Source organism: Sorex fumeus, unplaced genomic scaffold, assembly GCF_029834395.1.
Source record: "Sorex fumeus unplaced genomic scaffold, SorFum_2.1 ptg000061l, whole genome shotgun sequence".
Taxonomy (NCBI): Eukaryota; Metazoa; Chordata; class Mammalia; order Eulipotyphla; family Soricidae; genus Sorex; species Sorex fumeus.
Genome location: NW_026606118.1, coordinates 36,800,771 through 36,816,996, shown reverse-complemented (window position 1 = coordinate 36,816,996; position 16,226 = coordinate 36,800,771). Strand labels below are relative to the sequence as shown.

The window sequence follows — 16,226 nt, the reverse complement described above, 5'->3', positions numbered from 1 at the left end:
AATAAAATTGTTTTTGAAGAACCTGTTGACAACCCAAACTTTACCTTCCCCTTAGTTTGCAGAAATGATACATTCTCAATGACAATGATAAACTTGCACTTAAATATTTGCATTGTTTACACAAGAACAATATGGGAGAGGAAAAGAGAATTTAACATCATCACAGAAAATCACAGCTAAATAATAAGACTTACTAATAAGATTTGCTTCTCAAGTTAATCCGCAATCACTGAACACTGAAAAAATATTTACTACTCTAGAAATTCTATAAAATTTCATCACATATAAGCACTGACATTACAAAGAGTAGCTATGTGAAAATTTTAGTCCTCATTAATATTGTTAAATGATGTAGAAAAACATCCAATTAAAAAATATAAGAAGGTTTTTCCACCCTTAGTTATTTCTGGGAAATCAATTCTAGGATAAATGCAATTAAGACTATGTCAGATGTATATTTTCAAGAAAAAGTTTATGCAAGAAGGAACACAAGAAGCAGGAGGATGAAGTCTGGATGATAGCCTTTAAAATAATCTTTGTCATATAGTTCTGCCACTCAAGGGTTTCATCAAAAAACAAAGTACAGGCTGTTCTGTTAATACTAAAATTAAGAGTGTACACTATATCATGTATAGACATGTTAGTGTATCCATTTTATTATGACACTATAGATAAATGTGTCATTATGAATGTGTCAAAAATAAATCTGTAGCACTGTCCTCCCGTTGTTCATTGATTTGCTCGAGTGGGCACCAGTAGCATCTCAAAACAAATTGTGGGACTTGTTTTTATTGTTTTTGGCATATCAAAAATGTCACGGGTAGCTTGCCAGACTTTGCCTTGTGGGTGAGATACTCTCAGTAGCTTGCTGGGCTCTCCGGGAGGGGCAGAGGAATCAAACCCAGGTCAGCCATGTCGGCCGCGTGCAAGGCAAAAGCCTTACCCACTGTGCTATTGCATTTTTTTTATAAATTTGAATAATATAAAAATCAATGATTTCAAATTGCTTTTATACATTATTATGACTTATGTTTCTCACACAGTAATTGCACAAAATGAGCAGCAGAGACTTTTTAAAAATAATATGCTAATTAATGTGCATATTTATAAATAAAGGATTTCAGAAATCATGAAATCAACTACCTATGCCATCTGGGATGTGAGTCTAATTCTTAGAGTTCACCATATCTTCAAAAATATATGCTCTTTTTATTCATTCTCAAGTTAATTTCTCTCATCACATCCTGTATGGATTCTGAGAACTTTTGTCTTTCTTCAGGTGAATGTGGAAGGTATCCATTGTGACAAGTGTCAGCCAGGCAAATTTGGACTCGATGCCAAGAATCCTCTTGGCTGCAGCAGCTGCTACTGCTTCGGTGTTACTACTCAGTGCTCTGAAGCAAAAGGACTGATTCGTACGCGGGTGAGTAAGGAGCCGCTGAGCCATGTAATGTTATAATGTGAATTCCTGCTGATGTCTTTTAGCCAGGCACTGAGGGATAGGATGAAGCAGCACATTTTGCAGCAAAACGTTTCCTTCATGAACATTTAGAGATGGTGTAGGGATCATGCATCATTAGACAATTGGAGATAATACCTTTTTATTCTTTCTTTAAAAATAGTCAATTTGTTGTAGATAAAGAAATAGATGCCAAGTGATAAAAAGAAAACAACAGTGTCAAGACAGCAGGCTTGGGGATGGGGAGAAGCTGACTTCTGAAGTGAGGGTGCCAAGCGTGTCCCTTGATACATGCTAATGAGGCACTGAAAACCAAAACTTGTTGCACATTTATTCCAACCAGAAATCATCAGTATTGGGGACTGAAACTTGCTTATTTATTCTTTGACTTTTCCTTAATTCTTTTCATGTTTATATTCTTTTTCATTAGTATAAAGGACTGCACATTTTATAGATGCTGTGATTTTCCCTGAGCAAACAGGTCTGAAAGATTATTGCCCTGTTCTGCCTTACCATAAGCAGAAGTTCTATTTTCAAGAGGGAACTCTACTACAGAGCGCCCAGAGGTGTGTTGATTGATGGTGAAATCAGTCTCCTGCTGTGCTTTGATTCCTTGAAGGTTACCCTGACACCTGAGCAGACCATTCTCCCCCTGGTGGATGAGGCACTGCAGCACACAACCACCAAAGGCATTGCTTTTCAACACCCAGAGATTGTTGCACAGATGAATCTCGTGAAACAAGAGCTCCATTTGGAGCCTTTTTATTGGAAACTTCCAGAACAATTTGAAGGAAAGAAGGTAAGGGAAAAGAAATTGAATTCACTTGAGAACAAGTTTAAAAAAAATGAAAGCAAACTTATGGAATTCACCTAACTCAACGCTCCTCATTTTATTTTGGCAGTTGTTGGCTTACGGTGGCAAACTCAAGTATACAATCTATTTTGAAGCTCGAGATGAAACAGGCTTCTCTACTTACAACCCTCAAGTGATCATTCGAGGTGGGACTCCTACTCATGCTAGAGTTATCGTCAGGCATATGGCTGCTCCTCTAAATGGCCAATTGACAAGGCATGAAATTGAAATGACAGAGGTAAGACGTTTAGTGTGTTTGGAGCAAGGATGCTAATAGTTTTGCATTCAGTTTCCTTGACATGATCTTTATCTCTTATTAACAGAAAGAATGGAAATACTATGGAGATGACCCTCGAATAAGTAGAACTGTGACCCGTGAACACTTCTTGGATACTCTATATGATATTCACTATATTCTTATCAAGGCTACTTATGGAAATGTCATGCGACAAAGCAGGTAAACTCTACTAGAAAATTTCTAAGTTAACTTCTTATTCTAGTTACTATAGGGGTGAGCAGAAAGGTGATATCAGACTATAAAGATTTAGAAGTGGTTGGTTTGGAAGTATTGTGATAGTAAGTCAGAAATGACTTTCCAGGTCACTTTGTAGAAGTTATTGACATTCCCGTCTGAAAGAAAGATAGAATGAGAAGCCAGTTTAATGGAGAGAATACTGAATTCATTTTCCACATAATGAGTATTAGGTGCAAATCATAAATTTGGGGAAGATATTCTGTAGAGCAGAGATAAATTAATTGTTGTGCATATATTTTGAGCTACTCTGAAGGGAACCTGATAGGACCAAGTACAATATTATTCAACCATGGGATTCACAGTTGTTGACTGTATTGAACCATAAATATTGTCATTTTTTTGTCTCTTAGGATGGTATAAAATTGTGAACTCATTTTTTTTTAAATTTTTGGTTTTTAAATCATAATACCCAGAGGTGCTCAGAGCTTACTCCTGACTCTGTGCCCATGGGATCAATTCTGGTGGGACTCAGGGGGTCAGAAAGTGTACTGGGGATTAAATCTTGGTTGACCACATGTACAGAAAACATCCTATCTGCTATACTATCTCTCAGGGCCCAATTGTGAATCCATTTAAAAGAATAGAACACAAGACTAAAGGAGAAATGAATGTGGAATCATGAAAGTCAAAGAGTGAAAACATTTCAAGAGGATGTTGACTGTTTTTCCATGGTCCAGGGATGAAGCTTTCTGAAACTGACACTTAGATTCACATCAATAACATTCCTCTTGTTAACCATAACTAGTGATCATTTTTGGTGGCATACTGGTAGAGAAACAGTCTCAAAATTTTGAATAATGAATTGACCCAATGAATGTAATAATGAGTATAAACTTGTTTTCCATGGACATAATATTTAAAAAGAGAGATATACAGTATAAAAGATCAAAAAATGGCTAAGAGCAAATTAAGCATGTTTACAAAATTAAAATAAGGGAGGTGAAAGTTAGTAAGAGTTAATGGATACATTAACGATGATAGAACAGTGCTGGAGAGAGAGAGAGAGAGAGAGAGAGAGAGAGAGAGAGAGTACTTTGTTTAAATCACTTCTCTTGCTTGTGACTGACCCAGGTTATATTTTTCGGACTGCCAGGAGTCACCCGTGACTACAGAGCCAGAAGTAAACCCTGAACACAGCTGGGTATCGCTCATAAACAATAAAAAAAAAACAGTAGAACAAAGTGAAAAAATAACAGAGAGGCTAGGAAATTTCATCATCATGAGCACTCATTGTCATATTTCTCAGGAGGAAAGTTTATCTTATCTAATGAGATAAAGTAAGGAATTGCATATAATGTAGTTGTTGGAGTTGAGTTTATCCATAGAGTCTCAATTTCTCTGGCATGTTAATTTTGTGGTAAAATCTATAAAAATATAGAATGATTAGGTGTGTGTGTATAGCATATTTCTATAAATTAGTCAATATGCTTAGGAAAATCAAGTAAAAATAGCCTCAAACTTCTCTTATTAGAAATGATTGAATATAAAATTAGCATATTTCAAATGTTTGCTCTGTAATAAATAGATAACAATTATTTTGTTGTAGAAGAAGAATAAATCAGGGATCAAATTTACTTTTAAATCTTTATTCCTATATTTTCCTTTATCTATCTATCTATATATCTCACTAATAATGGGATATTGATTTATGCAAAATGTTAAAAATGTGTACCAAAATTATATAAGGTAATTTGGGAGTGCACAGATACATTTTTTATAAAGTGTACTGTTATAAAAGAGTATAAGGATATTTTGTTTGTAGAACTGAGACACTGTATGAGAATGCATGTTTCATTATATTTTCATTTCCTTTGTAGTACTGATTGAAATTTGTTACCATCATTTTTTACCCTTAAGTCTCTTTCTATTATCACTTTGTTTCACTAATAATAATAATATTTTTGGCCTAAAAGGCATTTTTTAAAAAAATATATAGAATAAATTTTCAATTCTTTTCATAGTCTAGCTAACATTAGAACAACAACCAAAAAAACCCCCATTAAGTTACTATTTGATTTTCTAAAACAGGGGAACTGTGTCAAAAGTAAAATATTATGTCCTTGAAGGCTGGAGGAAAAGATGAAGGAACTGCAGAACTTGCTTTGTATGCAAGAGCCCTGGAATTGATCCCTGGCACCGCATGGCTCCTGAGCACTGGCATATGTGTTCCAAACAAATAAACAAAATATACATGCACTGAAAAATCCCTCAGAGCCTATATGGCATAAATGTGTCTCTTTGAGTTACAAATTCAACTTGTCTCAGAAACAGAAAGCTAAAGCCATTATACATGTGTTGTGAAATACAGGCTTTATGATTTTGTCAGTGCTAAAATTTTCTTTTTCTTTTTGTTGTTTATATCTTTTTTTACATTTATTTGAAGGCCATCAATACATGTTTTTTCAAGTATTCTTTTAAAGAGAAATGTGAATTTTGCCAGACCTGTTTCAGGCAAAACTGTTGTTCTCTAAACAGTTACTTGTACAAGGTGGGTCGATTATAGAAATACATACTGCTGACATTACTTATTTCACCTGGTTTTAAAATAGTCCCTATTCTATTTTGAACATATGAGTCTCTTCCTACTCTATAAAATACTAGAATGCACAGCTTGGGGAGATAGAACAGAGGTTAAGTCACATACATTGACTGTAGCTCTGGCACCGCATATGGTTCCTCAAATACTGCCTGGAGTGATCCCTGGGGACAGAGATAGAAATAAACTATGAGCACTGCCAGATGTGAGATGTGGCTCCAAAGCAAAGCAAAGGGAAAAAGGTAATGTCAGTGAGCATGAACTTTTCAACAGACACCACGTTGCCTTCCTGTTTGTTTATTCGGGATTCAGAAAAGCTGAGTTCTTTCTAGAAAGGACCTGGTTTGTTTACAACACCAACTACTTTGGGAGCTGTTAGTAGGAGAAGTAACTGAACGTGTATTTTCTAAAAGGTGGCTGATATTCTTAGTGCATGTTGCCAGACTATCAAAGCCAGAGTGTTCTTTTATATTCAGTATCAATAATGTCTACCTATGCTTATTATGAAGTGTATGATTCAAGTTCTGTAAGCTGTTGGAGATGTCTTTTATTGAAGCAAATCTATTTATTGTCTCATTTAAAAGTTTATTTGCAGAACATTTCATGTTCGTCATTAAATAGTCTGAGTTTATGGACTGCATGTATTTTTAATGTATCCTTTCAAATTAATAAAAAGGTTATAATAGCTTCACTCTGAATAATTATTTTTTTAATAATAGGGCTCTTTCCACCAATAGGGATAGTGATTCAGTTGCTTGAAGATTTTAATTAATGAAGTTAATAAAATGGTACTTTGAAATCCTCTCATGTTCAGAAAAACTTCAGTATTATTAGCTTGTGTTTACTCATTTTTTGAGATTTCCTAAAGTTCTAGAAAGGGCATTCAGAGAGACTCAAGAGGAAGAAATTGAAGTTGCAAATGAAAAGCAATTTTCCTAGTGGATATCCTAGGGGATATTCTAACAGGCAATAACCTTGGGTTGTCTGCTTGAAAAGAGGTAAATGTCTAATTAATTGACCATGTTCCACCTGAAGCCACCCATATTTTTAAAGGGGGGGGGATGAAATCTTTATAACTAATCAACAGGACATCAGATATCTAGTTTAAAAAACTCCTTAAGATGTATGTGAATATTTTGCTAATGTTTATTCTCAACCTTTGAGGATGCAGACATGCAATAAGAAGATACATAGTTTGGGTACTGGCTTTTGGGTTGTCTTCAAATAACAATCGAACAAGCTTGAAGTGTATTGTCAACAAACAGAAAAGACTTTTTGTATGGTGGCGAGTGAGCATAGTTTATTGGCATGATAATCTAAGTATATGTTCTATTTCCAGGATTTCTGAAATCTCCATGGAGGTGGCTGAACAAGGACAAGTAACGGCATTGACTCCAGCAGCTCACTTGATAGAAAAATGTGATTGTCCCCCAGGTTACTCTGGCTTGTCCTGCGAGGTAAGCTAACTCTTGCTCACTGATGATCAGCAACTTAACCAGCCACGAGAAAGTAGCTTCACTGCAGTTAGATTTACTTTCATATACACTCAGGCTGCTGTATTCAATATTTCACTCAAACTTTGACACCCAGTAAGAATGATGTGACTGTTATCTAGAAGTAGAAATCACAACTGAAGAGAAATATGTAAAGGTAAAGGTAAAGGCCCTCCCGTTGTTCGTCGATTTGCTCGAGCGGGCCCAGTAATGTCTCCATTGGAGACCTTGTTGTTACTGTGTTTGGCATATCGAATACATCACGGGTGGCTTGCCAGGCTCTGCCGTGCGGGCGAGATAGTCTCGGTAGCTTGCCGGGCTCTCCGAGAGGGGCGGAGGAATCAAATTCAGGTCGGCCATGTTGGCTGCTTGTAAGGCAAGCACCCTACCGCTGTGCTATCGCTCCATAAATATTAAAATTATACAAATGTAATTTAAAAAAAATCAAATAAATAGACTGTAAGAATGTTTTCATAGACCTAAATATATATGTATATATATACATATACATATGATCCATTTTCTTAATATAAGCACTCTCCAGTTAGAAACATTACACTGCAATGATTATGATAAAATTATGTCAGATTTAGAAAACTTCTTAAGAAAGACATAGAATCATTCATGTGACCAATATCAGGCTGTTCCCTTCAGCTCAGATTTCTTTCTTTCTTTCTTTCTTTCTTTCTTTCTTTCTTTCTTTCTTTCTTTCTTTCTTTCTTTCTTTCTTTCTTTCTTTGTGGGCCATACCTCTCAGTGTTCGGTGCTTACTCCTGTTCCTGTGATCAGGAATCACTCCTGACAGGGTTTATAAGAGGCAAGGAATCTGACTCTGGCTGGCTGCATGAAAGTTTAAATACCTCTCAGCTGTTCTATCTTTCCAGTGCCCAACACAGGTATTTTTAAGGACCTATATACTACAAATAAACAAATTGCTTATTCTACTTTCTGAGATTTTTTAATTCTCTTGAACTGGTAAGTTTTCTAGATCTCCATCTTCTGGAAGGCTATTTATATTTTGACATTAAGTCAGTTTTAGACAGTAGTAAATTCCCAACTCCTTGAGTAACTGCAGTCAAGCTTTCTTCTCCCAGGTACATCTCAGTTCTCTCCACAGTGGAACAACTGAAAGGCTGACTTGGAAGGGGCCTTCAGTACCTAATACATCCTATAGCAAGAATTCGTTAGTCAGATGAATTGGTGTATACAAGTTTGATATTTTAATATATTCACTTCCTTTTGATGAATAAATACTGAAAATCTTAGAACTCAAAAGCAGATATCCTAGTGGAGGCTAGTAATTAATTATATTTATTAATTTATTAATTGTATTCACTTATACATGTCTGTACTTATTTATAATTTTATTCTTTTAAAATAGGCTTGAGGATTTTTTTAAATTATAGAACATGATAGCTTCTGATAGCTCCAAGTCAAAATTTCAGTGCACCTTTAATATGAGTATATATCTCTTTATTTTCCTGATTTTTAAAGGCATTTTTTAAAAATTTTTATTAGTGAGACACCATGAGGTAAAGTTGTAGACTTACACATTTTGTGCTTGGATTTCAGTTATACAATGATCAAATACCCATCCCTCCACCAGTGCCCATTTCCCACCACCACGGATCCCAGTATCCCTCCCACTCCCTATCCCCCCCATCCCAACCTGCCTCCGTGGCAGGGCATTCCCCTCTGTTCTCTCTCTCCTTTTGGGTGTTGTGGTGTGTAGAAGAGGCACTGAGTGGCAATCATGTTTGGTCTATAGTCTACTTTCAGCATGCTTCTCCCATACTGGGAGTATCCTCCCAACACCCTTTATTTGGTGCTCCCTTCTCTATCTGAGCTCCCTTTTCCCCTAGCATGTGTGGCTGACCTAATATGAATATATATCTCTTAGTAGGTGGCATGTTATAAAGAAATAAAAAATGAATTTTGGTTTGCAATTGTACCTAGCTCTACCACTTGGGTATGTCATTTATTTATCAACCCTAATAAGATTAATTTCAGTGAAAAATATATATGAAGCCCTTTTCTAAAGTACTTTTTATATCCTTTAGCATCCTGTGGGTTCCACAGAATTTATGAAATGACTTAATAAGAACAATTTTAAATTATTTGTGAAATGTCCTTGGAATAACTTTAAATCTTTGCTTATTCACGACTACTTTTGATGGTAAATATTTGAATGCATCTATTTTGGTCTAATAAGTAATAAAATAATTTCTTTTTTTAATAATTTCATTTTTAACCATAATTCTTAACTCACACATAAATACATGATATATGTCTTATATCTGAATTATATCCACTAATAATGTGCATAGTATATATAAATGTTTGTAACAGTTACATGCAGTATTCACTCAAATGTATGTATGCTCACATAGTATACAACTGATAAATGAGGCAGTAAATATGACAAATATAAAATATCTTTTTTTCCCAATGAGCGCAATGCATTTAAATATAGGAGACAAAACATTTTGAGATCTTCTTCATTCAAGAGACACAAGTTTATTATTTTAATAAATATTCTTTTGTACTACAAGTCTTGGCTATTATATAGTTGTCTAATTATCCAGTCTATAAAATTAAAAATTAGGGTTTGAAGTCCAAACTTTATGATTATCCAATATCATATTGCTGTAAAATAGTTATAGTAGTAAGACTAGCTTCATATATCTTAAGGAGACAATGTATTTGCAACTACATTATTTTGTATCTAAAGAGTAATGCTATTCACTTATGAACAAAAATATTAATAAACCATCAAACTATTTTAATGCCTATATTCCATGTTAAAGCTTATATGTTTAAAATGTCATTTTATAATTAGTAGGCTTTAAAAATAGTATATTTTGAAATATACTTTATACTCATTTTCATTTGTATAAAATATAAATTAACACAAATTATATACATGTAAATTAATAAAAAATATAAAGATAACAAATTATTATTCATATCAGTGACGGCATCTATTTTCTGTGAATTTCACTTAAATTCTGATTTACAGTTAATAATTACAATAATATTTTAGTGAAGAGATTATAGGGATAATGCTTATCTCATCATAATAAAGTACCTGAGGTGTTCTCCACAATCCATTGCCTCTAATCCTTTATACATCTTATTTATAATTCATCTAGATTCTAGAGTGTAATTACCCAGCCATAAAATCTAATCATCAAAACAAGAACTAAGGACAGTTTTAAAATTATACATCCTGTTCTAATAACATATGGTTTGGGTCATGAATACACAAAGCAATTCCTTTATAGTATTTCCACCAAATGTTTTGTGCTCTAGAAACAGTTATAGAAACATCTGCATTTGTATTTATTTCATGCTTTTTTTCATTTCATGCTTAAATCCTAAATGTGAATACAAATAAATAAAATTGTTATCTGACAGTAAACATATATCAAATTGTGGGGCCACTTAGCTCTGTTACTTTAAGCAAATCTTCAGCTACTGATCCACAGACCAGAGCTGGTCCACAGGTGAGAAAGGTTGAAAACCATGAGGCAGAGAGAGTACAGCAAGTAAGGCACTTGTCTTTTATACGGCTTGCATTGGGTTCAATCCTAGTCACCCCATATAGTTCCCCCAATCCCACCAGGCGTGATCCCTGAATACAAAGTCAGGAGTAATCCCTGCACACTTCTGGTTGTATGAACCCACCCCCACCCAAAATTAAAAAAGAATAAACTTAAAAACTACTGCTTTCCCTCAGTGATAACTACCTAACTGCCCATGTACAGTCTGGGTGTGCAGACAAGTTCCAATCTGCAGGTATAAAACAATTGAACAACATTGGTTTAGAGTGTTGTGACACTATCCCAATTAACTTAAAGGCAACTTACTATAATTTGTGATTTGAAGTAGAGACCAAATTACTTTTCAAAGTCAAATAAAGGATGCAATTTCCTTACCATATTTGTTGGTGTGGGAACCATTACATTTGCCATTCTATACCTGAATATTATCAGTATTCTCTTTACTGTGCTCTCAAGTTGGGTTTTTTACATAAACACAGGTTCAGATTTTTGCAAAAAAGGGGAAAGCAGTGAATGCATGGTTATCTTAAATAAAATTATAGGAATTTGCAGCTCATCACTAAACCATATTATGATCACTTAGGCATCTTTTCCTCTCACAGTTGAATGACTGGTGTCTGCAGGGTCAGTACTCAAAAACAGTAATTTCTGACTTCTAAAAATAATTTTCAAGCTCCCAAATAATGTGTACTTATTATTATCTCATAAAACTCAAACAACACATTATAAAAATAGTGTACAAAAATTAAAGCAAATTACGGAAAAGTACTTCCTACACATGCATACCTCCTAGGGATGTACTTGAAGACCCAAAGATTATGTAACATTGTTTAAGAGAATAAACTATTTATGTTGTTATGTTTTCCATTGTGGTGGAGAAAAATCACATAGCCCTTATTTTATCTATCTTTAATGAATTATACTTTAAAAATGATCTAGAATACAGGTACCAATATTGATCTGTTGTGTATCAAGCACTAAATATTCGTGATCTGATTAAGTCCTCACAGAAAGTCTAAATTTAAAATATAGTATTTAGTTAATTAAATGCCTACTGTATCCTACATATTTTCTTAAATATTTATCCCAGTGGGCCGGAGTGATAGCACAGCAGGTAGGGCATTTGCCTTGCACATGGCCGACCTGGGTTCAATTCTCCACCCCTCTAGAAGAGCCCGGCAAGCTACAGAAAGTATCCCACCCCGACAGCAAAGCTTGGCAAGCTACCCATGACGTATTTGATATGCCAAAAACAGTAACAACAAGTCCCACAATGAAAACGTTACTGGTACCTGCTTGAGCAAATCGATGAACAATGGGAGGACAGTGCTACAGTGCTTTTATACCAATATTACTGAACTTTATTGTGTTTCTCGCATTATTGACAGGAAATAAAAGTCCAAGCAAACTAAGAAAAACTTAGTTTTAACTGAATAAGTTTCAGAAAGTCTAAATGTTTCACAAACCTGCTTTTATAGTGTATATTATTATATTTGACAAGTTTATGGTCTACATGAAGAAACTGAGACCCAGGGTGGTCAAAATCTGCATAAAATCATACGTAAGTTAAATGGTGAAACTTTTACTAGGTGCAGAATTGCCAGCTTGCTAAACCAAGCAAAGGCACAAGACAGAGCATTTTTATTGGTGATAACACTATGTCTATTTTTACTGCTTAACTCAAAAGTGAACGGGGTGTTGTGTTAAGTACACCTGGAAAATGTTGGCTTTTTATTCTTTCTGTTTCACATTCCCTTCTTTCAACCCTCCCATTTTTGTGCAAATTTGATTCTTACATTTTGATGACATCCCATATTATGAAAATAGATAAAGATGAAAGGAGAGAAGAAGAAATTTGAGCTATGAATAATTTTTACAGGGGAAAAGAACTTTAAAAACGTTTGAGTCAGAAAAAAACTTACTTGATTTCTTAATTTTCCATTTTGTTGCAGAAGGATTTTAGACAAATCTATAAAAAGTAGCTATTATCTTTCCTCTTTTGTTCCAACTAAACATAATCATTCTTAAGAATTTTGCCCCAGTTTACTGAGATAAGAAACATATAATAAATGGAAAAAGATCAACATAAAGGATTTTTGAAAAATAAAATGACAGAAAAGGAATAATATCCTGTTACCTTTAAAAATATATTTAAAGGTTTAACTCTTGCAGTATGGAAATCTTTTCCCTGACTCATAGAAATTTAATCGATCAGAGCTTAAAATAAATGTAGAGTGTTAGAACTAAAAGAAATTCAGAAATCATCTAAATCAATGAATTTGGTCATTTGTGAGATGAGGAAATCATGTTTTATAGATGCTCATCAACTTGTCTATTGCTCAGACAAACTAATTGTAAAATCATTGTTTGAATATTCTATTGTGTCCCGGCACATAAGTTTGTCTGCCCTTTTAAAACCATATATTCCCAGCAGACAATAAAAAGAAGTACCAATGACTCTCAATTCTGTAAATAAGAATTTCACAACAAACTATAATTTTAACAACCTTGGAGCTACTCTCCACCAATTAAATTAGAATCTCTGGGGGTGGAATCTTAAAACTTTGTACTGTCTGGTTTGAGAAGTTTAGGCCTCGAATGTTCTGAACAGAACTCCTTTTTGAACTCAGATCTGGATACCAACTAGAGCTATTTTTGTACTATTTTTCAAAGAAATGGCATAGTATAAAGGGGGAAATGGTGTCTGTTATAATAAACTTTACCTGTAGCACTCATCTTTACATTCCAGACGATAATACTGCATATTATATAACACCTTAGTTTAAAGTACTGTTTTTCTTACACTTGCTTTAATGTTGTGTTGCAAAGTAGAGCTAGGAGATCTCATTATAAAACTTTTATATACACATACAGACTCTCCAATCAAATATACCATCATATGACAATTGTTCTATAGACATAGAGATGAAATATTGTTAAAACAACTGAGTTTTCCCTGTAGTCAGCTTACTAAATAAAGGAAACAACCTGAAGTATAAAAGATTTTTAAAATTAATACCTTTTTTAAAAGTGGGGACATTATTCAATCTCATTAGAATGTCTTATAGACTGTGATAAAATTCTCTCTTAATTAAGTACTTAAGAACTTTTACATTATCCAAATTAAAATAAACAAAATTTTGCATGCTGGCTTTGCTAGCAATTTTCTCTTTATAGCAAATTAAAAACACAAGAAAAAGATAAAATTACTGGTGGAATAATATTATCAAGACATGTAGAACTATTATTATATTGATTTTTTTACCTTCTATCTTTGAAACAACTACACTATAATAATATAACCATAACATTTAAAAAATATTTTTTCTGAATTCTGTTGAACATTTTCTACTGATCCATGAAGTGCAGTAGAAGCAGATTTTATGTTACCACATTGGAATTCTTTAGTCCACATAATTTATTTTAAAAAAACAACTCTTACTCACATATAGATAAAACCTAAAATTCCACAATATTATAAACCAGGAATAAGTTCATCAAAACTTAAAAAAGCAAACACGAAAACTACTTCTTTCTCAAGAAAAATAAGACACGATTTTTCTGAGTTTCTATGCAAATAAAAACTTCCCTTTTCATTTGCTAAAGTCTGATTACTTAGTACTACCTTTATACCTAAGGAATCCATCAAAAAGTCACATTAGTAACCAAAATTGTCACTTTTGTTTGTAAGTGGTGTTGTCTTTAGTGTAAATGAGCAAATAAATCTCTTTTAACCACCAAAGAGCTCCCATGTTACCAAAGCTTGATTTTCAACTTTGTTGTCCTAATTGGCTTTCTTTTCTTTCAGAACTGCCTGCCAGGATTTTATCGAAGTCGCTCTGAGCTTGGAGGTCACACAGCTGGACCAACCCTGGGTACCTGTGTTCCTTGTCAGTGTAATGGACACAGCAATATGTGTGATCCTGAAACTTCTATATGCCAGGTATTCACATCTACTGTTCTTGGGCCTAGCCCACATATTCATTTCTCTATACACGTGCTCCAATAGGACAATGAGGAAAACCATCGCTTACAACAAGAAATATATTATTGATACTGTCTTAGATAAACACCTGAGAGTATAAGCAACAAGTTATTTTTTTCCTGTTTCTAAATCTAAACATATTTATTGGAAATATAAAAATTACACAAACATGTTTACAAAACACCATCCAAAATTCAGCATAAAATAGACAATTATTATGCATTTCCTAACAATGCTATAATGTCTTCTTAAACAATATTTTACATATAACATAGATGCAATTCTGTGTTTTGACCACTAGCTGTATTATCATGAATGTATTATAACACCAGGTATTTTGTAACCTTTTTATATCCCCCTATAATTTATAAACTAACCATTTCCCTTAGAATCTTCCTGTTCTTACATATATATGTATATATATATATACATATATATGTACTCATGCTTATTTCCTACTGTGTTATTGCCATCTGCTTTGAAACAATGAAAAACATCAAAACATCCAGATTTCCTATGGCATTATTCTGTCACCCAGATTCTAATCCCATCCATCACTCTGGCCTTTTGGTGAGACTCCCATATTCTAAAACATTTCCATGGAGTCTTGACTGAACTCACCATCAGACATCAGCAAACACCCCCTCCATTCTGTGCCCCTCTATGCTCATCTCTTGATCATCTCTTTATCTTGATCTCCAGAAAAAATGTTTTTTTGCGGGTAGTAGCCATTTTTCTCTCTTGTCTCTTCATCCCGTCATTCCCATGAGCCTGAGGGAAGAAAGTCTATGGCTCTTCCATACTACTTTCTTAGAACCCACATCTCTCTTCAATAGGTTTTTTGTTTTGTTTGTTTAAATATCCCTATATGTTTGTCCACTACACCTGTTTGTTGAAGTTACATACTGACTTCCAGTTTCACTCAAATTATTGTTGAATAATTTTCTTCAGCAATATTGTCCTTCTCTATAGCACTACAATTAAAAGTTGGTGATTTTAAGATTCATGAAATAAACTGTCCATAACCCTCTTTTTCAATTTGTTTCCTCACTCCATCAATTATCATAAAATTGTGCTTACCAGTAACTGCAATCTTTAGTCAATTTTTTCCCTAAATTGATGTATCTCAAACCCAGATCTTGTGCATGCAAAGGCCCTGTGATGTACTTAGAGTTTCAATAAAAACCATCTCTTTTTTGACCAGTTCATATCAAAAGTCCAGATTCAACAATTTAGTTTCACCATTGATATTTGTTTCTTAACTCTTCCATGCCCTAACTTTCTTCACCAGATTAATAATATGCATTCCATTTGTTAGTGCCACTGCTTTGCACATTCATTTTCCTTAACATTTTACTACTTATTCTCATTGTTACTTCCAGCACTTGCTAAATCTTGCATTAACACATAAACGCCTTCTAAACTAAATGTAGCTATAGAAATATATATAGCTATATTGTTTATTCTTTATGATTAACTCATGATAACTCACTTCAAATGAACCTTGTATAGGACTATGAAAAATTACGCCAATTTTCTCCTATTCGTTTCCTCTTTCATATTTCTGGATGAATATTTCGTACCACCTCTGCCCTCTATTTTATTTTAGGCACCACAGTTTACAATACTGTTGATGACAGGGCTTTGAGTATACATTTTAACACCACACACTCTAATCTCCCCCCTTAACCTATCCCTATCCTTTCTCCCACCATGGTAAAATCACTTCTCTAGACTTCCACTCCCTTTTTTATTCTCAAAATTCCACCTCTTATTTTTCCCCATCTCAACGCTCAGTCAAT

The 16,226-nt window shown here is 34.0% G+C and overlaps 1 protein-coding gene across 1 annotated transcript in view; it reads left to right on the top strand.

The window, feature by feature from the left end:
- LAMA2 (laminin subunit alpha 2) overlaps positions 1-16,226 on the top strand; it is a 647,398-nt gene that overhangs the window by 423,208 nt on the left and 207,964 nt on the right. The window contains exons 24-29 of the mRNA XM_056126014.1: positions 1,280-1,423; positions 2,079-2,258; positions 2,362-2,550; positions 2,636-2,769; positions 6,723-6,840; positions 14,248-14,382. Of these exons, the coding sequence (XP_055981989.1) occupies positions 1,280-1,423; positions 2,079-2,258; positions 2,362-2,550; positions 2,636-2,769; positions 6,723-6,840; positions 14,248-14,382 (900 nt within the window). The remainder of the gene's footprint in view (positions 1-1,279; positions 1,424-2,078; positions 2,259-2,361; positions 2,551-2,635; positions 2,770-6,722; positions 6,841-14,247; positions 14,383-16,226) is intronic.